This window comes from Theropithecus gelada, chromosome 3 (assembly GCF_003255815.1).
Source record: "Theropithecus gelada isolate Dixy chromosome 3, Tgel_1.0, whole genome shotgun sequence".
Lineage (NCBI taxonomy): Eukaryota > Metazoa > Chordata > Mammalia > Primates > Cercopithecidae > Theropithecus > Theropithecus gelada.
Window position 1 is genome coordinate 110,474,969 of NC_037670.1, and position 24,009 is coordinate 110,498,977.

Here is a 24,009-nt window from a genome sequence, read left to right on the forward strand (position 1 = left end):
TTTGGCTTTTGTTGCAATTGCTTTTGGCATTTTTGTCATGAAGTCTTTGCCAGTGCCTATGTCCTGAATGGTATTACCTAGGTTTTCTTCTAGAGTTTTTATGGTTTGGGGTTTTTATTTAAGAATTTAATCTATCTTGAGTTAATTTTTGTATAAGGTGTAAGGAAGAGGTCCATTTTTAGTTTTCTGCATATGGCTACTACTTTTCCCAACACTATTTATTGAATAGGAAATCCTTTCCCCATTGCTTGTTTTTGTCAAGTTTGCTGAAGATCAGATAGTTGTAGATGTGTGGTGTTATTTTTGAGGTCTCTGTTCTGTTCCATTCCATTGGTGTATATGTCTGTTTTGGTACTAGTGCCATGCTGTTTTGGTTACTGTAGCCTTGTAGTATAGTTTGAAGTCAGGTAGTGTGATGCCTCCAGCTTTGTTCTTTTTGCTTAGGATTATCTTGGCTATATGGGTTCTTTTTTGATTCCATATGAAATTTAAAGTAGTTTTTTCTAATTCTATGAAAAATGTCAGTGGTAGTTTGATGGGAATAGCATAGAATCTATAAATTACTTTGAGCAGTATGGCCATTTTCATGATATTGATTCTTCCTATCCATGAGGATGGAATATTTTTCCACTTGTTTGTGTAATCTCTTATTTCCTTGAGCAGTGATTTGTAGTTCTCCTTGAAGTGGTCCTTCGTATCCCTCATTAGCTGTATTCCTGGGTGTTTTATTCTCTTTGTAATGATTGTGAATTGGCTCTCTGCTTGTCTATTGTTGGATTAAAGGAATGCTTGCAATTTTCACACATTGATTATGTATCCTGAGACTTTGCTGAAGTTACTTATCAGCTTAAGGAGTTTTGGGGCTGAGATGATGGGGTATTCTAAATATAAAATGTCTGCAAACACAGACAATTTGACTTCCTCTATTCCTATTTGAATACCCTTCATTTATTTATCTTGCCTGATTATTGCCCTGGCCGGAACTTCCAATACCATGTTGAACAGGAGCAGTGAGAGAGGGTATTCTTGTCTACGTTGGTTTTCAAAGGGAATGCTTTCAGTTTTCCCCATTCAATATGATATTGGCTGTGGGTTTGTCATAAATAGCTCTTATTTTGAGATATGTTCCATCAATACCTAGTCTATTGAGAGTTTTTAACATGAAGGTATGTTGACTTTTATCAAAGGCCTTTTCTGCATCTATTGAGATAATCATGTGGTTTTTGTCTTTGGTTCTGTTTATGTGATGGATTACATTTATTGATTTGCATATGTTGAACCAGACTTGCATCTCAGGATGAAGCCAACTTGATCATGGTAGATATGTTTTTTGATGTCCTGCTGGGTTCAGTTTGCCAATATTTTATTGAGGATTTTCACATCAATGTTCTTCAGGGATATTGGTCTGAAGTCTTCTTCTTTTGTTGTGTCTCTGCCCGGATTTGGTATCAGGATGATGCTGGCTTCATAAAATAGCTAGAAAGGAGTCCCTCGTTTTCAATTCTTTGGAATAGTTTCAGAAGAAATGGTACCAACTCTTCTTTGTATCTCTTGTAGAATTCAGCTGTGGATCCATTTGGTCCTGGGCATTTTTTGGTTCATAGGCCATTAATTACTGCCTCAATTTCAGAACTTGCTACTGGTCTATTCAGGGCTTCAGCTTCTTCCTAGTTTAGTCTTGGGAGGGTACCAGGAATTTTTCCATTTCTTCTAGATTTTCTAGTTTATTTGTGTAGAGGTGTTTACAGTATTCTCTGATGGTAGTTTGTATTTTTGTGGCATCAGTGGTGATACCCCCTTTTTCATATTTTATTGTGTCTATTTGAATCTTCTCTCTTTCCTTCTTTATTAGTCTAGCTAGTGGTCTTTCTATTTTATTAATTTTTCCAAAAAACCAGCTCCTGGTTTCATTGATTTTTTGGAGGGTTGTTTGAGTTTATATGTCCATCAATTCTGCTCTGCTCTTCGTTATTTCTTGTTTTCTGCTAGCTTTTGGATTAGTTTGCTTTTGCCTCTCTAGCTCTTTTAATTGTGATGTTAGGGTGTCGATTTGAGATCTTTGCAACTTTGTGATGTGTGCATTTAGTACTATAAATTTCCCTCTTAACACTGCTTTAGCTGTGTCACAGAGATTCTAGTACATTGTCTCTTTATTCTCATCGGTTTCCAATAACTTCTTGATTTCTGCCTGCATTCCTTTATTTACCCAGGAGTCACTTGGAAGCAGGTTGTTCAATTTCCATGTAATTGTGTGGTTTTGAATGTGTTTCTTAATCCTGAGGTCTAATTTGTTTGCATTGTGGTCTGAGAGACTCTTTGTTATGATTTTAGTTCTTTTGCATTTGCTGAGGAGTATTTTACTTCCAATTATGTGGTTGATTTTAGAACTAGTTCCGTGTGGCACTGAGAAGAATGTATATTCTGTTGATTTGGGTTGGAGAATTCTGTAGATGTCTATTAGGTCCACTTGATACAGAGGTGAATTAAAGCCTTGAATATCCTTGCTAATTTTCTGTCTCATTGATCTCTCTAATATTGATAGTAGAGTATTAAAGTCTCCCACTATTATTGTGTGGGAGTCTAAGTGTCTTTGTAGGTCTCTGATAACTTGTTTTATGAATCTGGGTGTTCCTGTATTGGGTGTATATATATTTAGAGGAGTTAGCTCTTGTTGAATTATTCCCTTTACCGTTATGTAAGGCCCTTCCTTCTTTGTCTCTCTTTTTTTTTTTATCTTGTTGGTTTAAAGTCTGTTTTGTCAGAGACTAGGATTGTAACCCGTGCTTTTTTTTGTTTGTTTGTTTTGTTTTGTTTTGTTTTCCATTTGCTGGGTAAATTTTCCTCCATCCCTTTATTTTGAACCTATGTGTGTCTTTGCACATGAAATGGATCTCCTGAATATAGCACATCAATGGGTCTTGATTTTTTACCCAATTTGCCAGTCTGTGTCTTTTGATTGGGGGCATTTAGCCCATTTACATTTAAGGTTAGCATTCTTACATGTGAATTTGATCCATCATCATGATGCTATCTGGTTATTTTGCACAACAGTTGATGCAGTTTCTTCATAGTGCCGTTGGTCTTTATATTTTGGTGTGTTTTTGCAGTGGCTGGTACTGGTTTTTCCTTTCCATATTTAGTGCTTCTTTCAGGAGCTTTTGCAAGGCAAGCCTAGTGGTAATAAAATCTCTCAGCATTTGCTTGCCTGGAAACGATTTTATATCTCCTTTGCTTATGAAGCTTAGTTTGGCCGAATGTTAAATTCTGAGTTGAAAATTCTTTTATTTAAGAATGTTGAAATTGGCCCCCAATCTCCTCTGGCTTGCAGAGTTTCTGTTGAGAGGTCTGCTGTTAGTCTGATGGGCTTTGCTTTGTAGGTTACTTTGCCTTTCTCTCTGGCTGCCCTTAATATTTTTTCATTCATTTCAACCTTGGAGAATCTGATGATTATGTGTCTTGGAGTTGATCTTCTCATGAAATATCTTAGTGGTGTTCTCTGCATTTCCTGAATTTGCATGTTGGCCAGTCTTGCTAGGTTGAGGAAGTTCTCCTGGATAAAGGATAGGTAAATTCTATAGGTAATATAATGGATGTAGTACAAGAGGAAATTATCAGTTAAGATGCAACCCTAGTTGGAATGTAGATTTCACACAAATCCCACTGATGAAAAGAAATATATGTATATTTCAAATGTTTAACCCTTTGTTATCTTTTCTCGCATAAAATTATCTGCAGAGCCATGAAAAACTGTTTGATATTTGTGACTAAGCAGACTGTTTGGGTGATTATGCTCTTGAGTATGAATGGTGAGCTGTTAAATGAAATATTCAGTCATTCCTATGGAAGAAATTTGTTCTTACTAGCAACTTGAAGCTTAAAGAAACATTTATAGGAAAGAAAATTACTCAAAGCTTTAAATAAGGCTACTTTTAGAGTTGGCCTTAGACTACCTAGAGGGCATGATGATTAATCTTTCGCAAATTATAGATTTTATTTGTTTATGTCCAGTGAGGTGACTTCTTGGTAGACGTCTTCATTGCAATTTTCAGCAGCTGTATTGATGACACTTGTTAATTGAAGCTGACATGATTTGCTCTTGCTCTCTTGGAATGTCTTTATTTCTGTCCTAATATGCAAAGGCAGTTCCAGAATTTCTTAATAGGAGGGTCTCAAGTATAACAATCTGGTTGACAGGAAAAGCAATGGAATCTTCACTGCATTTGCATCACAAGCATACTGTTCTTTCCTACATGTGTTTTTTAGGGTGTTTTGGGATGTCGATCCTCTTTAAGTTATGTAGAAAAAAATGAAAATGAAATGCCATAGCCAATATTAGAGATATATTAATTTTAGTCTTTGTTGCTTCTATATTTTTCTAGGACAAAGAGATCTTCAAAAACCAAAAATGAGGTTCGCATTTACATGCCGGTGCTTCGCACTGTTTCTGCTTCTAAATGTAAGTAAAACAAAATTATTCAAAGCCATGCTAATGAAGAATGTTGAATAAGGAGGAATGTTCTGAATGTGATTGAATTAGTATTTTCAAGGGTAGGCATTCGTCTCCAGAAGCCAAAACTAAGTTCCTCAAAGCCATTATTTTGCTTAATATTTTGTTAACAAATCTCTCCTCTGAACGGTCTCTAATTTAAATTAGTGTTTATAGTCTACCCAGAAATTTGAGCTTTGTTTACAAAACTTTAGCATTAATTTGAGACATCTCCATATTATCTTAGAAATTAACGTAGATGGTAAATAATATTCTCAGGTAAAATGTTTTCATGTTGAAAAAACTATGTTTTGAATCATAGTTCAAAACTATGATTTGAATGATAGTTTCTGGGCTGTTCAATCCTTTTAAAACATCTGGGCTGTTCAATCCTTTTAAAACATCTGAACTCTTTCAGTCTGGCATTTGATTTCAAGTGTATTTTTCATCAAAAACTGACTACAGAATCTTCAAGTCTTTATATACCACTATTATTCTATAATTCTTTCTCCAACCTTTTAAATTATGTTTATGTAATTATATTTTGTTTTATTCCTAAAAGATTTAGCAAGTAATCGGAAATACAATCATCTTAGAAAATACTATCTATGCCTATTATTTGTGTCAACATTGTTAACCCACCATCACATCAGCGTCAATAGCACATGAAAGGGAGATGAGTAAATTTTACATAAATCAATGTGGGGCTGCCTTGCTTCTTATCCTTTCTATCACATCAGAGTAACATTTGCTAATGAATTACAGCTGGCTGCAAAGATCACTCAATATCTCATACTGTCGTACTGACCCATAAAAAGCTTGCATAGGGTTCCAGGATTTCCATTGTTTATTACTGTGTAGTATAGGCCTACAAGTCTGTCTAAACTCTTTGTCTTTATATTATTCAAGAAAAAATATTACTACTATTTCATAAATGTTAATTTAGTTTGTAAGGCAATTTTTATTTTGTAATACTGTACATCAAATAAATGGTTTAGGGGAATGACTATTAATGCAACCCTTTTGCACCTATTTGGACAATGAGTATAACTTATTTTATTGTCAGGTTGTCTTATCATTTTATCCTATTAAATATTTCTTTAGATAAATTACAGTAAAGTTTTCTAAAAGTAATTAGCATTTGGAAATGCAGGTTTCTTTATGTCATTGGAAATATAATAAAAACACTAAACAACACTACTGTGGAAACTAATAGAATATTTTAATTTGTCTGTAAATACCCAGGCCTTATGTGGTCTTCTATGGATATAAAAATATTGCTCTATATTATTGATACTGTTATTTTTCATAGCTCAAATGAAATCCTAAGTGATCTAGTATATGTGAATACTTTTGAATAATCATGTTTCATAAATCAAATAATTATATTGAACATGACAGAAGAAAAGCTAAAGAACTAAACACTAACAAAATTGTTTGAAGATTATCTAATTGCCTTTTTTATTACAAAGACTTTAGAAAATTTGTAGTGTGTTAAAAAAGTAAAGCAGGTCATTTTTATTCAAAACTTTTAGCTAATGTAGTCTATAATTTAAATATTGAAAAAAATGCACATCTTTGCATGAGCCATGGACAGAAACATTTTATGGCTTGTGGGCACCTCTTGACCAGCAAGCATAACTGAACAGGGCATTTAAATGGGTTTGTGCTCTCTTTGCTGTGACAGAGAGAAATTTGCTTCTCTCTCTGTATTTGGATTATATATTTGATTTGGAGGATTTGTCCATAAAACAAAATTTGATATGTCCATTTTCTTCAAAACATTTATTATGTGCACATGGACACTTCCCAGAGAAAAAAAATTTAATGACAATGTTCCTAACTAATCCAAAATATTACTTTTTAGACAATAGATTGTTGTGAAAATACACTAACTATCAAACTCTATCGATTTGATTTCCATATAGTTTTTAAAGTATCAGTTTGGGTCACCACCTTCAACTAACCTCTTTCCATTAGCCATAACCACCCACTCAATTCCTCTCCCTCCTGTGAGGTATACAGTAAGCTTAGAACAGTGGTTAGTATACAGTGAACTCTCAGAAAAAGATGCTAGTGATGATGCGGATGACCACAATGCCAATGGCAATAATGAAGACATAAAAAATTAGGTTCTTCAGAGCAGGTGTTATTGTTATGTGTTTACTTAGCTGTGTTCACCTATTTGCTTTGAATTTATGATATATGCAGTTTTGTTGTTTATATAATGTAAGTAGAATTACACAGTACACCAGCCAGGCGTCTGATCCTACCCCAGAAAACCAGGACTAACACTTTTTACAATAGTGTGCTTTGTCCTTTCTTATTTTGAAACGTATAAGTAACTGAGAAGCAAAAATAATTATATACATTATCAACATTAAGGATGGTGACATGAAAATCCCATTGGTTACATCAGTTTGTAGATTCTAGGTTTATATTCTTTTTAGAGCAGTTTTGCCTGTGGCAATCAACAGGAAGCCCTCCCTTCAGCACAGCAGCTTGGGTCCACACACTCAGTGGGCTTGAACTATTGCAGAGATGGACCATTTCTCAAGGTTCCATGAGGAACAGCTCTGTAACTGTCTCTCTACTACTAGAAACTGTAACCCAAAAGCAACCTGACTGTCCTACATCACAGTAGGAATTGCATAAGCATATGACCACTTCAAATCAGATAGCTTTCTTGTGGACTCCATGATTAGTGTGGATAAAATCTAGAATGTAAGCTCCATGAGAGCAGGTGGCTTGCCAGTTTTGTTCACTGCTGAATTTGCAGAACCTAGAAGAGTGCCTGACATGTGAGAGGCACTCAAAGTATTTGTTGACTGAAAAAAACAATGATGCTTGGGCTGCTGACTACTGCTGTTGGTGGCAGCTTGGTGGTCGTATCTGTGGCGCCATTTACTTGAACCTTTAGGAGTGACATCACATATACGGCAGCTAAACTGTTACATAGGACAACAAGAGGTTTGTTTGTTTGTTTGTTTGTTGAAAAATAATGTAAGATGGTTTATATGCAAAACTTTGAAAACTGATTTTTTTTTTCAGAAAAACAATATGCCCTTAATATTTCATTTCTATCTGGATGTGATCATATAATCATATATTTATTTAACCCCCTGAAATAAGTAGTACAGACTTAACACTTATAATAAGTAGGATATTTTAAGACTCTTACATTGCTTGGTAGTTTCATCGAATCATTACTGGTTTTATTTTGTCTCTGTATTGCTGAAAATAATACCACCTTCCCAGCAATTCTTATTTGTATAAAATTATCAGCAAAAGTTTAACATTTAATAAACTTCATGAAATTTGTATATGTGTTATTTTTAAGCAGTAGTAATTCCATGATTGGAATTTTATATGTATATATATTTTATATATATATAATCATACATATACATATATTTATATGTTTATATCTATCTATGTATCTATGTATCTATCTATCTATCTATCTATCTATCTATCTATCTATCTATCTATCCAGTCAGCCCTCTGTATCCATGGGTTGTACATCCATAGATTGAACCAATCTCAGATAGAAAATATTCAGGAAAAAATTGTATTGAAAACATACAGACTATTTTTCTTTTTATTGTTTCCTAAACAATACAGTATAACAACTATTTACATCACATTTATATTGTACCAGTTATAAATAATCTAGAGATGATTTAAATAATACAGGAGGATGTACATAGGTTATATGCAAATACTACACCATTTTATATGAAGGACCTAAGCATCCTCAGATTTTGGTATCCACAGGAGGTCCTGCAACCAATCCCCTGAGTATACCAAGGGATGACTGTATACATAAACAGAATATGCCAATGAGTATGTTATTTTAGGAAGAAGACCACTGAGACATTCATCTACTGCTGGGAAAATTCCATCTTCAGCGCTCAAATATGAACCAGACCAGGAACTGATGCGGATTACTACTGCTCATCTGACAACAGAGGTTCTAATTTTTCATTCCTTCAGTGTTGAAACAATCTCTACTGAACCAGCTTCAAACAAATTCACTGGAGTTTGTTTCAATATTGCAAGAATGATAAGATGGAAGCTACCTTCATCAGCATGAATTATAACTACTCATATACAGATTGTCATATTTCCACTGTTACTGATGTTAAAACTGCATTAAAGCAAATAAAAATGTAATTGAAAATACAAGTGTAGGGTTTTCTACTTGATATCCTCGGACATACTATTTGCCTATGGTTTCCATGAATTTCCAACTAAAGCAGGAAAATCTCTTACTTGGTTGTCAGCCATTTAAAAAGAGAATTCAGAATGTTACTTTTGGGAAGAAAGCCAGCTTTAAACAAAATAGTTCTTAGTGTTTAGCATATCTAATACAAGTGACAGATAAGATTTATATATGACATAATATTCCATCTTTGAATTCAATTTGAAGATGGTGAGAAAATGGTCCAGAAATTAATAATATATAAAATGATCATTCTCATATTAACTGAAGATTTCAGAGCCACAAAAGAAGAATCTAAAATACATGTATAAGCTGAACCAATAATTAATATCTCTATTGTGAAGGCATCATGATTCATCCTTGCTTTGATGGTTACCTGATATGTAATTTAATTTTTAAAACATATATATTCATACAAATGTTCAGTAATAGACTAAAAAAAGAAACCTCAACATAGAATCCCTTCAAATTACCTTTTTTTTGAAAATTTTGCAAATCATGTTCCAATTCCATTAGGAATATCTAAGAATTTTATGACTGATGATTCTTTATTGTTCAAAACTTCAGGTATCAGAAATGCATTTTATAGTGTTGGTCCATCTTGCCAGACAGTAAGCTCTATGAGAGCATGATCCACACTTATTTTATTCAACACTGTATCCTCAGTATCTGGCACAATGTTGGGCTCATCAAGTTTGATCAATATTTGCTGACTGATCTGAAGGCCAGTGGGGAAAGTGCCATATATCAAAAGGAATTGTGTTCAGCTGCATTGGTAAAGGATTTGCACAGTTTTAATCATTTTTGTGGGTTCATTACTTTCTCTTGTGACATAAATTCAAGAGACATTAAAATTAGAAATAAACAAAATGTTTAAAGAGTAGTGTCAACTTTATTCACAATTGATGTCCATTTGAAGTTATCACAGTAATGTTATAATAATGTTAAGTATTCACCATCTTCTCTTTGCAAGCTATTTCCACTGGGATGGCTTGCTACCATCTCCAAATCTAACCCAAAATAGGACTTACTTACCAAGGGGAAGAAGCCCCCCTAAAAATGTTTTTCTTTCCCAGCATCTCCCCTTTCTTGGGAACTATATTTTCCCCCAAATATCTAGGCTAAATATCTGGACTATTTGACTATTACTGTTTCCCATTCCTTGTATTCAAATACGCCTTCATGTTTTTATTATTGAGAAAGTGCTAAGAGTGGTGCTTTCTTGTTCCAGCCAGGCCTTCAACTTCCTGCTGCCCCCACCCCACCCCGCACCTGTAACCTGTGGACATCTGATGCCTGCTGCATGAATTTTACTAAAAATTCTCCTTTCACAACCTTCACTGATCAAAAATCTATAAAACATCTTTATCATATTACATTATGTTATATACCATGTTTTAACAATATTAGCTAAAATGTTTTGAACCTTTCGTGTCCCTCACACTTTGTGTTTATTTTCTTGTTCATCCTCACAACATCATAGATGATAAATATTATTCTTTCTGCTCTTCTTATTTTACATTTCCTAGGTTGAGGAAACAGATCTAGTGAGAGGTTGCTAATCTGCTCAAAGTGACAAAACACGTCTTAACTTTTTTTGTTATCTGAAGATTCAGATAATGCAGAGTCTTGAAAGCAAAGTCCTGACCTTCTTACCCTCAAATATGCTCCCCTTCAGGCAAGATAATTTTCTCACAGTGGTTCATGCATGTCATTTCCAACCTCCTGACTTTTGTGGGAAAGGTCCCTCCATCCCAAAAAGCTTCTCAGCCCACCTTGTGCCTATGCAGAAACTACATACACTCAAGGTTCAATTCAAATTCTACCTTGTATCTGTAGCCATCCTGAATGTTTGTGCTCCCTACTCTCTCCAAACTCTGAATTTTGATTGGATTGTGTGCTGGACAGCTTAGCAGTTAGTGATGTGCTGTCATGTAGGACATACACACCGACATGCATGGAAAACAGTGAGGATTCACCATGAAGAGCCAGGAATATACATGTCAACTTAATAAGGATGAGTTTTGTTTAGAAACTAGCACATATAGAAGAGTACATAACACCACTTCTGCCATCAATACAACTGGAGAAACTTCATTCTTACAACTGAAGTTTCAACGGGTATGATAGAAATTAAACAGCATTCCTAAATTCAGAAAAAGGAAAGTCAATGCAGGCTGATGTTTTTAGGTTTCTCAAAAAAAAAAAAAAAAAAGAAAAGAAAAAATCTCTATGTAGAACATGGATATTAAAAATTCGCAGATTCCAACACCACTAAAAACATTGGTCATAGCCACAAAAGAAACTGAAATCTGTATAAACACAAGTTAGAAAGAGCAATGTGACAGAGTGATCTTTTCAAACACCCCCATTACCTTTGAAAAAGAGAGACTTGTGATGGTGATGATTAACTGAAACTGAAAAAAAACTATTGTCAATCTGTACCAAAATGCAAATGTGCTGAGATAAATATCTAAGAAATACATCGATTTTTCATTAGTGAAAATAAATTGCCCTGTACAGGTCATCTGCTGTTGAAACCAACTTAAGGAGATTATGGTCAATTATGAGGAACATAAAACATATTTTGTTTTTTCCATGGAATAGATGGGATAAATTTCTAGCAGTGTACACAGCACCAATAAAATGTAGCTGAAAGAATCAAATAAAAAAGCATATTTATTGAACTATGTCTATTTTTAATAACATGATTCATGATTCTTTAGAGTAAGGCAAAGTTGATTTAATATTTTATTTTTTGGGAATTAGATTATTTGTTTTGTTTACTTCTAAACTTTAGAATCATAATACAGTTAAAACAATCCTAGCTGATAAAGAGGTGTATGAGTGTGTGTAGGTGTTATCCATTTTCAATAGTAAATGCAAATATAAAATGTGCAGGTAGAATTTGTAGATGAAATGTAAAAACATTTTTAGTTATATATACGAAAAAAAATTGTACATAGAGACCATGAATAAATATTGCTTAGAGAGCAAAAACAAATGTTTTCAAATTTTTTCGTTGTCTCGTTTGTGCTCACCCATTCCTCCTATCTATAAGTAACTGATTTTTCTTTTTAATACAGCACCCAATCCCAATTCTTCCTGCCTTTTCAAATCAAACCTATCCAACAATAGAGCCCGAGCCATTTCTTTACATCGTAGGACGAAAGAAGATGATGGATGCACAGTACAAATGCTATGACCGGATGCAGCAGTTACCCCCATACCAAGGAGAAGGTAAAGAGAAGGATATATATGAACGTATGTTTGAAACACCATTAAAGACATTTTCTTTTGTGGTTAAATATGTGTTGAATAATTTTAATTTAATATGCCAGCAGTTTTCACACTATGGTATGTTTGTGTATTTCACGCAGTACATATGCCTAATTTCTTTGCCCAAGTTCATCTGACTGCAGTTTGACTAACATCTGCCCTCATGATAAAATGACTGCAATAATTCAGTATTCACACCTGGGGAGCAGGAACAATACCGGACCGAGTCGGGAAGGGGATGTAGAAAATGACAGGAAAGGGAATTGGAAAATAATGGGCAGAGAATTTGACTGAGGTGGATGCTATCAAACCCTATCTTGCTTGGATTAATTAGGTAGTATCTTCCCTTTAACTGTCAACTGGTTGGCAACCCATACTATTCTTCCACACTTTCTGGCCCCACTTTCCAGGAGAATTACAAAATGATACCTCTTAGCCAGACATTGCTTATCTACCAGCTTCTCCAGAATGGCTGTATGTGACTGCCCAGATATTTTCCAGTCTAAACATATTCTATTAGCTGTAGAGGACCCATAGAAAGCAAAAGGGGAGATGTGATGGGCAAGCTCATTGCAACATCCCTTTAAATTTTCCTATTTGTCCCCTGAGGCATTTGAAAAGATTTAATAAGATCTTTTACAATCTCATATATATTTGAGACAGGATCTCCCTCTCTCACCCAGAACGATCCTCCCACTTTAGCCTCCTGAGCAGTTGGGACTACAGGTGCATACCACCATGCCTGGCAAATTTTTGTATTTTTTTGTAGAGCATGTATTTTTTTTGTAGAGCATGTTGTCCATGCTGGTCTCCAACTCCTGGGCTCAAGAAAGCCTCCCAAAGTGCTAGGATTACAGGTGTGAGACACTGTGTCTGGTCTACTACCAGGTACATTTTAAGACAAGCCAACTTGGTAGGAAAAAAATGGTTAAATATACTCTGTTACTGCACATTCTTTGCTTTCAAATAGTTCAAGTTTTAGTTTGTAGTTCTTATTTTTAGCATTTTCCTTTAAACAAAAACATCAAGTCAACTGAAAGGCAGATACATGTTATTCTTCTGTCTGCAGTAATATCAGTGTTTATCAAGAACTGAACAGGCATTAGATATAACTCTGACCGAAGGAGAAACAATTTCGTTGAAGCCAATGAGACAATAAAAACACAGTACTGATATTTTCGGGGGTTTTCTGAGAACTCTTTTCATTTTTTAAATAATTTTTGAGAGCTTTCTTGAAAGTCTGAATCTGATTCTTTTGAATACATACCTTTATAGAGGTAAATCTTCATGGTTTTGGGTAGGTTTTTGTTTGTTTGTTTTGTTTTGTTTTGTTTTGTTTTGTTGAGAGAGAGAGGGTCTTGCAGTCTTTGGGGCATTTGCTTTTTTGATAAGCTCAACTTTGGAACCTTTTACAAAGTAGAAATAGAGCCCTGCTTGTCATCCAATGAGATAATTTGGTCACAGATATGCTAAGGCTATTTGAAACTGTATTTCCAAAATCAATGACTTTGGCTCGTTTGAAAAGTAGGTGGTTATGACTGGTGTAGTGAGCCCAGCTACATGTAATACTGTCTTGAGATCAATCTTCTTATTTAGTTAAATCCACAAGGCTTCAATATTAATTTCCTTCTAAATGGCCAGGTCCATATTGCAATCGCACCTGGGATGGATGGCTGTGCTGGGATGACACACCGGCTGGAGTACTGTCCTATCAGTTCTGCCCAGATTATTTTCCAGATTTTGATCCATCAGGTAGAGTGCTTATTTTCATTTTATGCTCTTGCTATGAATTAGAGTTTTCATGGTTTTGAGAAGAAAATCCGATACAAAATGTACCTACCTAATCATACTCCACATTTCAGCAGCTTCTGAAGCGTTTCCTTAATTGAAATACTGCTTAGTTGTACAAATATTACAAGCTGTCCTTTTTTTAAGGCATATTGCTGGTCAGTTATATGTGTTGGTATTAAATTCTGGTTTATAAACATAGCTTTTCTAAAACTCTGTGAATAGTTTTATTTAAATGTGAGTTTTAAACATTTTTCAATTGTCTCACTGAAAAGGGGGTAGAAATCTTAATTATGAAGGAGACCCAGATGCTGAAACTAAATGGATTAGCTATGGGCACAACATATAGGTTGTTAATGGGTGAAATTTGTTCCTGAGAGTAAAGTGAGCCTGAGCCTACAGGGGTTAAGTGGCTTTAGAATCCCAATTAAAGAAGAAAAATGAATCTACCCCTGAAACAATGTTTGAAAAATGCTTTTTGTGCTTCCTTCAAGAGTAAAAGATCTAATTTGTCCCTGAAAACAAAATTTCACCTCAGTAAGGCAGAGATAATGGAAGTGGGATTGCAGAGGCCCTCTTTTAAAACCAGTGCAGGCTAGCCACTTCTGGGAATTCCCATTGTGATGGAAAAGTTGGGATGTGAAGAAAGAAAGGGCTTTGTGCTGTGCGCTAAATCGGCTACATTCCTGGAATCTCTAACTAAATGCTATTTGATGATAATCCTTCAGGACCTTATTGACTCTTCCCAATGAATGATGCTTCATTAATCTTTATTTGACAACTACATTAGAAGTAACTTGATTGGCACAAAGAGCTGTTGTGCAGTTGAGGATACTAGGCCAGTTCCAAAGTAACAATGCGGCTCTTGCCAAAGTGGATATAAATATTGACTACAAGGCAAGATTTTGATCAACAAATCAGAGATTTCCAGGCATCGATCCATCTTTTCAGCCTGGTTCTTATACAGAAACCTCTCAGCTGCAGGACAAATTCACTTTAAAATGTGTCTGAAATATATACATATATTCCAAACTTAAATTATAAATACACACACACACACACACACACACACACACACAACACATTAATGAAATGCCAGAAGTTTCACTTTGGAAAAAGTCCTTGGTAAAAGACAGATAGTGAAAGAACCGTATTGAAATTCAAAAGAGGCTGACATTCTGAAGGAATATGCGGGAATGTAAAAAGCAAAATTTAACAAGAAAGCATTTACAGCCCCACACTTGAAGCCAAACAAACAACTTTAATGGCACAGAGCCAAGATGGTCCAAATATGGTTTGGGACAGTGATTCTCAACCCAGATGCCCTTTCACAAAATGAAAAAAAAAATAGTGAGCTTTTAAAAAATGCAGATGCCTGACCCTGTCCAGATCAATAGAATTTGAATCTCTAGGGACAGGACCTCAGAATCTTCAAGTAGTTCCCCCATGTGAATCTGGATCAAGAGAAGCACATCGTACTTTTCACAGGTCAGTCCACACATAGAGTATTTTAGAGAGAAATATCAATCATCAAAGCACATGTGGAGAGTCTCCAGGCTGTGAGCGGACAAGCTGTGGGGAGTGAGTAATGGAGGATGTTTGGTTTGTAAAGGGAAGACCCAGAGTAAACATAATCCTTTCTTCAAATATTGAAAGACTCATCAGGTGAAGGAGAACAAATTCTTGATAGTTGTAACAGTTAAAACCAAGAAATGACTCGATCCAGACTTAAGTTAAAACAAAACAAAAAATACCGTTTCCTATAGCCTCGTTTATGAATGGAATGACCTTTAAGAGTAGCGTCTCTCTGCATACAATATATTTTCCCATATCCGGCTACATAACTTCATTGAAACCAAATTATATTCATTTTATTTAAAAAAAAACTACTTTCGGCAATCTGATAAATATATGTGGCCACTTTTAAAAACCGCAAGTAAACTTGGAAGGGTTGGTCATTGACAAATAACGTTAGCAAAATAATTGACAAATTTTCAACATCAATTTTTTGTGCTGATCAGTGCTAATCCTTTTTCACACGTTGTTAATGTTCAATAGAGATGTTTTAAATAGGGTTTGTCTGGTGGTTATCTCAGTAAATTTACAGTTTTAAGTTTTCTTATTTAACTTTGTAACGGATTTACATGAAGCAGTAATGATTCTAATAGGTTGCTTGAAAACATCTTTTGCTTGAAAAAATATTTTTTCATACATTTTAAATAAAAATTAAACATACAAATAACTCTATAACCTGCAGTTTAAATCTTGCATTTAGTAAAATAATACCTGTTTCAGTCATACAATAAAAAATGATGAATTACACCTAAAAACTGCCAAGGAAAAAGGATTTTTGTACTAGCTCTAAGCAGATTGAGTAACCAAACCTACTAGTAGAAAATTGTTTTAAATATTATCAGATCTCAGTTAAGGTTCCCTTTTTTTCAGTATGTTTTTTCCTTAGCCTTTAAAACAATAGCAATGTTCTTCAAATATTACCATATGATTCTGACTTCCACATCCTGTGCTAAAAAAGAAAATAACCATCTATAAAAGCATTATCTATAGGTACAGCAATGCTTTACCTTTGTTAACATAGGAAAATGCTTCAAAAATATTTTCCCTGAGAAATTATCAAAGATTAAAATTTTGTGAAGATTCTAAATACATTTGCAAAATCTCCCTGCATATTATACCAATCTAGGCTTGCTATTTGATCTCTCAGACAATAAACACATCACATAGGTGCTTTGAAGACTAGAGAATATCTGAATGATTGAGATTAAATCTGGCAAGTACATTCATTTTAATATTTGCTTGTTCATTATTTCTATGTTATTTAATTCAACCTGATTTTTTCTTTCAGTTGCTTGGCCAATTCAGAGGTTAGAATTTAAATATTATCTTGTAGCCAACAACATTATCTAAAATTCTTTAGGTCACTGGAATGGAATACAGATAACCTTGATCATTTATGAGATTTCACCTTCTAGAGTCCCAGTACGAAATTAAAATATTGTTGACCGGTATTATAATACAATCCAGCTAAATTCTAATTTTAGTTAAGTGCCACTTTAGTTGTTTGCTAACAATATACTAGTTTCACAGTGTGTTTATCCTGCTGATAATAATGTCTTGATAAATATTATCTCACCATTCTGACCACTCTTTACTCCCAATATATATTGTGATTTCCCAGCCTTATGCACTTAACCCAGAATCTCAGATATATACTCAGTTAATAATTTAAGCAACATACAGAACAAAGAATTTTTCTTATTTATTTCTAAGATAGAGCACTTGATGCAGGGTCTGGTAATGGTAAGTTATCAAATATTATTTTAAAAAATTATGAAAATTGCTATCATGGCCTAATATTTTAGTATGAATTTCAGCAAAGATATTATGAGTCATCCCCATGAGAACTTATTATTTCTATCAAATTTGGAACTTTACTTTGTACTGATACATATACACTGGCTAAAAAATTAAAATTCAAAAAGCACCAAGGCTTTATCATATTGTAACCAGCACTGAACATATCACACAAAAATAATTGAAAAAATAATAAGCCTGATGGGAACCAGCAGATACCACAAGGCAAGCACTTGGAAGGTTCTTTCTCAGGGCCCAAACAAAATCTTCTTGTCCTTTTCCTCCAAAATATTTTAGTGTAAGCGGAACTCTTAACCTCAGTGAGCAACCCCAGAATCATTGACCTGCTGGTTGGAGGGACAGTAAGATGCCAGGCTTTCCTCCTCTTTGCTAAGCATCAATTTAAAAAAAAAAAAAAGTGGGGGGCCAAACCAGTGTTATCTTTTATTTCTATGCCAAATCCAGTTTCCAGGTGCCATTTACATCATCTTATTTTCTCACCTACATCTGCATCTTAACAATAAGGGCTTGCCTGTTTTGTTTCCTCTGATCAGTTGGCACATTGCCACAGAAATAAGTGGCTTAATTAGTGCTTAATAGCTCTGCAATAGATTTGGAATGAAGTAGACTTGGATTTGATGCCTGACCTTACTAGATGCTAGTTATGGAAGGGAAATTTACTTATATATAAAATGCGAAGAACAATATTCACTTCAAAGACTCATTATTAACGTTAAAGAAGATAATTCTACAAAGCGCTGAGCGGTGCCTGGCCCCCACATAGCGAAGGTGGAGATCTTTAATATGTCAGTCCAGCTGAGTTGGGAATTTCATTAACAAGCATCTATGAGATACTTTAAAAAGTAAACAGTAAAGGCTAAAGCCTGGATCCCTATATATTTTCTGTGGGATGAAGAGAGATGATTCAAATGAAATCTCTTGAGAGGCAGAAAAATGACCTCTTGATATATCCCTTAGTTTTGGACTTCTTTGTTCTATTGGATTTAACCACATGGGACTGGGAAGATTTGACCATTTGATCCAAAAATTACTGTTTCATACAGTTAATCTAATGAAAAAACATTGCAAGTAAATAAAGAAAGGTATGTTCTTGTTCTTCTCCAATAGTTTCCATCTACAATCAAAAGTTTAATGTCTGTTAAAAAATTACGAGGGAGAGTATAGGTAGCACTTTGCAGTCTGACCCATATCCATGTCTTTGGGTCTAAATCCTGGTTCAGTCTCAGTGGCTTTTCAAGCCCATGACTCCTCTCACTGTCTGCTTTGAATTTGTAAAATGAAGATGACAATGCCTACTTCACATGGCTTTGCTAAAGTTAAAATGAGACAATGCATATTAATACACTTTGTATAATACATGATTTGTGATAGTCTCTATTGACATATTCACATTCAAGTTCTATAAAGTGATTAATATGTTGGAATGGCTTTTAGGCTTTAATTTATTATTTTTCCTTCTTGGGATTTTGAGATATTTGTGTAATAATTGTTATGTTTCATTAACAGAAAAGGTTACAAAATACTGTGATGAAAACGGCGTTTGGTTTAAACATCCTGAAAACAATCGAACCTGGTCCAACTATACTATGTGCAATGCTTTCACTCCTGAGAAACTGAAGGTAGGTTCTTTTTCACATTTCAGTATTGAGTGAGAATGTCATTATTTGTACAAGGAAATGGACATATAACTGTAAAATATCTGCTACCGAGAAACCAACAGATTTTGTGGAAAGAAATCATATGATAACTGGTAAGTTCTAGGAATCTCTAGAGCAGCATTAGAGAAAATGACATTTCACTTCTTGGTTGGCACTCAGAGTCAAGAGTCAATTGAAGTTCCATGAGCATACAGAATCAGTCCATTTATGGCAGGGGGATAAGTGTCCATAGAGCAGATGAATGGATTCCCAATGATGCCAAAATTAGGCAACATTTCCAGGGACTCTCTTAACATCTCACTTTTCCTGGAAGAGTTTCAAAACTACAGATTTTTCCACAAGTCACAAGACAGCATGCTTCCCCTGTGTTGGCCATGACCTTAGTTTTACAATAAGGCACAGAAAGAACTCTTAAAGTGGGGCATCTCATCAGTCCGCTAATACAGGTATGGCTGCTTAGATTATTTTCAGTGGAAGTTCATTCTTATTTGTTAGTACTTGCATTTTACTCTCTGTTAAATATTTTGAATATTATCTCTGCTTAGAAATATTCATCTAAGCAAATGGTGGGGGAACAGATGCTCTTTCTTCCTCAGATGCATCAAAAATCTGAAAAGTTCACTAAGTCACAACCAGCCTCCTCACCACACAGAACTGGGAGTTACAGTTGGTCAATGTTTAGCTGTGCAGGGCGTCTCTAAGCAACCCTGCTGACTCTAACATAAACCTATCATTTCCATCAAAGATAGGCCTGTATACTAAATAATTATTCAGTTGAAAGCTAAAAGCACACTAGTGCCTTTGTTTGTTGTTGAGATGCTTTCAGGGTGTAGAAAAGTTTTCTTTTATTAAAAACAAAACAAATAACAACAAAAACAAACAAGATGAACATATAGCTTAGAGACCAATTGAATAGGAGGGACACCTCATCACAAGCACAGGCTAAGGCACCACGGTCAGTTGTCCCTTTACAAATGGTTTAGTCACCCTGAGAATCAGATGCATGTCTACACCCTAATGGAGAGCTGCTAATAAAGCTGATTAGTAAGCTATGTCATGGAATAGTGAATTTTCTGAATGAGTGCTGATTATGATGTTACAGAAAAAAATTATGCTGACGTTAACTGGATTGTTGTAAGTGTGCAAGTCCAAATCATTCTTAGTGTTGTCTTTGGACTTCTCACGTACACTGGCCACATCTGAGAAGGAAATAATTTAAAGAAGAAATGCTCCTCTCTAGGCACCTAGTATAATGATTAAAATGCTTTCCACAAATCTTCCATATAAATATCGTCACATTAAAATTTGAAGGAACCAACCTGGAATTCATTTAAAAAAAAAAACTCACCCTTGAGAATGACACAAGGATGGCAACTAAATTATGAGTTGTTGATTTAATCTTACGTATTTAGACAACTCTATTTCAGAAGAACAAATGTTTTTAAAAGGAGTATTCTGGAAGCAACTGAAAAGAATATGAATTAAGTTATATAAATTTTTCTTAGAAATAAAGTATGCAAAGATTTCTTAAAAGACTGACAGAAGAGGGGGTGCAGATATATCCAAATTAATTAAGGGGCAAGAGTGTTCTACGTAGTAAACTATTTAGAAGGAAAAACTTTTAGAAAATGCCTCTCCTGATATTGTCTACAAGTGAAGTTAGAAAAATAGCTAGAAAATGAATTCCTGGGAGAAAAGATAGGAGGTGAATGTGTGTGTGTGTGTGTGTGTGTGTGTGTTTAAGATTCCTAAATCCCTCCCAAGAAAGCTCTCTGAAGATTTTATCAGCTCCAATTATAAACCTACTATTCTAACTTTATTAACATTTCCTGTAAGAGTAAAATATGCTATTAAGAGAGTGGTATCAACAATGAAAATGCCCCAAAAATATGGAATGCCTGGTCAAATGATGCAACAGGCACAACTTAGGAGAAGCTAATTAGTCCATTTTGAAATTCTAAGGTCTAGAAAAGGAATGCTCATTTCAGGACAGCAATAATGCACATAACCAAGAAAGGGCTCTGAACAGTTTGGGTGCATTTTAGCTGAATTAGTGCTTCAATCCCAGACTCTTCCTGAGGAAATTGACAAAAATCAAAGCGTTCAAGGCTATATAAATCCCACATTTATTCCAGGAAATCAAAGAACTTCATAGAGGTTATTCGTTCTATCTACACTACATTTGCATTCATACCAAGACCCAACAAACTGTGGAAGGAACTTAAGACCAAAAGTCAAGAGATTAAGGTACAACTACAAAATAATATACAAATTATGCTCCACCAAGAAAAACAAGTGAAAACAAAATCCCTAGTTACAATAGATTCAAGTCTACTTCAATTACAGTTGATGAAACCGGCTAAATAGTACAAAATGCAAAAGCTAGTGTCAAAATAGAGTGAATGAGAGAGAGAGAGACCAGAAACATAGAAACAGACAAAGAGAAACAGAGAGACAGAGAAGACAGAGAGAGAGATGGGTGACTAGATCAATTGCTGTTTTCTCTGTGATAAAATTATATTATAAGGAAAGGAAAGATTGTGATGACTAGGAAAAAAAAGATGCTATGACATGCATTTCATGAGAGGGACATTCTTCCAAGTCAACATAACATTATGGGAGAATAAATAAAATTAACCATGATTATGAAAAAAAGAATTATCAAATGGCTGCCAAGGGGAAAGTTTGCAGCTTCAACCAACTAAATACTAATGATATCATTTTAAACAAAGGCATAGCAACCCGCCACCATACTCTCCTCACCCTCTGTATATGCTGAGAGTCAGGACAGCTTGGAAAGTTGATTGCTATTTTGCCAGGTCTGTGGTATAGAAGTACGTATCCACTGTCTAAAAGATTCCAGAAGTTTAAAACTACCGGGATTGCTTACTGGGCTTAGGGATGATAATTTCTAATGAATATAAAGCTACTTCTGAAATATATTTTTGAATGAGGAACTTCATCTCAAAGAACTTTATTCTTTGAAAATGACAATTTATTTTCATACCATGAGTAAAGATAAAAAATAATTTCATTGTCTGAAATATTTGTTATAATTGTAGCAGTTTTTTAAAAGGAAGAAAACATTTGTTGATTTACATATATTTAGAAAAAGGAATGATTTTCTCTCTGATGAATCATTCATTCACTTTGTGTTTGTTTGTTTTTACTTTTTGTTGTTCCAGAATGCGTATGTTCTGTACTATTTGGCTATCGTGGGTCATTCTTTGTCAATTTTCACCTTAGTGATTTCCCTGGGGATTTTCGTGTTTTTCAAGTAAGTACGCTTACAGCATCTGCTCTTTATTTCCTCCTTTAAGTTATTGAAATAAATGGTGAATTCTGCAAGAGTGGAGGTGTGGAAGGGTCTTCAGCAAATTACAAGCGACATGCAATGTTAGGAGTCATGAAGTAGCAAGAAAAATGAAATGAATTTAAATATGCTTTTAATCCTATCTTTGGGGAGAAGGGGATACATTTATATCATTTTCAAAAGCACTATGCCTTAAGGCTTCCTAAAGTAAGACAGTCCTGTGAGCCCATTAGTACACTGTTGTAACATGGTAAAGGTTCCATTTACCATGGGTAAGTTACCATTAAGGGTAGAGGAGAGGATTCTCCACCTTCTTTACTCCCACTCTAATTTTCGGCGACCATAGCCTCAAATCCACATATACCCTGCCTAATTATTTCTTGCTAGCATATGTAAGACTAAGGAATAAACAAGCACATCAGAGCATGTTTCTACAAAACCTAATTTAATATGCTTGTCTTTAGGTTTTATGGTGCACAATTATGCTAGAAAGCAAAATATGAGAAAACACACAAGGAAAACTTGAATACTTTAAATTATCTTGTCAACTTACATGAATATAAAATAGGATCTTTACAGGTAATGGTACATTTAAGTTAGAAACTGTTATGTATGCTTTCATCACAACAAACTTTAGTGAAAATAAAGCACTCATAACATTGTCCTAGGCTGGCTTTCTGAAGTATATTCTCAAATGTAGATTCAGAGTAAGCCACATGTGTATTTTTCTCTAGACACACCACGGTTCAGTAAATATGTTAGAAACTGAAGTAAATTAGATAAAAATGAAATAATATAGTAAGGTGTCTGGATTCATGTCTGACACATAAGTGAAATAGGTGTTTGATATCATTATTATTATTATTGGTAGTAATAATAGTCATGGTGGTATCATAGAAATCATAAAGAAAAGCCCTTTTGCAGACTCAGATGACAAACAATCATCCACACTTAAAAAATGTGGTATGTGTAAAAAAAATATGAAAAAAAAGTGGTATGTGATTAAATGTACAGTGATTCACATATAGAATGAGGGGGGAGAAGAATATATATGTATTTATCACCCCTGAACTATATACTTAAAATGGCAAAGATGATAAATTATACATCTATACTTTACCACAAAAAATAAATTTAAAACATAGAACAATAGAATCTTGATTTGATTTTTGTTAAAACATTGTCAGGATAGTACTAAGGAAAATTAAACCAAGGGGAGAATAATCATCTGTAAATACATCCTTAGTACAATTACTATTTTTTCCTTCATCATTTTTTCAATCTTTGTCTGTATCTTAGTCAAGATTCTTATATTGACTAAGCAATAGAAGTGAATAGCAATTTTTAACTGGATAGCAAATGATAACATAAGCAAACAGACAATGAGCTCCTTCTATAAATGGTTTAACAGGAGAAAGACTGATAAACAAAGCAAAACGACATGAATTATTAATTACTCAAATTAGAATAGAAGAATATTTTTGATGATCAGAATACAGTATTCACACAACATGATTAATCTTGGAATGTCTTCATTTTTCAATTGTACTTCATTATGGCAAATAAACATATCATCATGGTTCTGAAACAAATTTTATTGTAAAATATGCCACTAAAGCATATTTTTTAAGTTTTTTAAATATAATCATAAAAAAATTGAAAGAAAAATTTCCCAAATTTGTAATCATGCAACTAATTGTAGTTAGGACTTTAAAGGTAATAATGTCAAAGGCATTATAGATCTTAATTCCTTTTTTCTCCAGTAACTTAAATAAGTGAGGAGATGTGAAAGCCAAATCAGCAAAGAAATTAAGAATTTTTTTTCAATGATCATTTCTATATTAAGCTACTGAAGATGGGTGTGTTA

General features: G+C 34.3%; 1 protein-coding gene across 4 annotated transcripts in view; it reads left to right on the forward strand.

Annotated features, from left to right (window-relative positions):
• Positions 1–24,009, forward strand: part of CALCR (calcitonin receptor) — a 150,457-nt gene that overhangs the window by 84,203 nt on the left and 42,245 nt on the right. For 3 of the 4 annotated variants that reach the window (XM_025379944.1, XM_025379945.1, XM_025379946.1), the window contains 5 exons: positions 4,380–4,456; positions 11,798–11,951; positions 13,632–13,742; positions 18,678–18,790; positions 22,015–22,106. In XM_025379944.1, coding sequence (XP_025235729.1) covers positions 4,380–4,456; positions 11,798–11,951; positions 13,632–13,742; positions 18,678–18,790; positions 22,015–22,106 — 547 coding nt within the window. Of the gene's footprint in view, positions 1–4,379; positions 4,457–11,797; positions 11,952–13,631; positions 13,743–18,677; positions 18,791–22,014; positions 22,107–24,009 lie in introns of those variants that run through there. The other variant, XM_025379947.1, reaches the window with a different exon arrangement.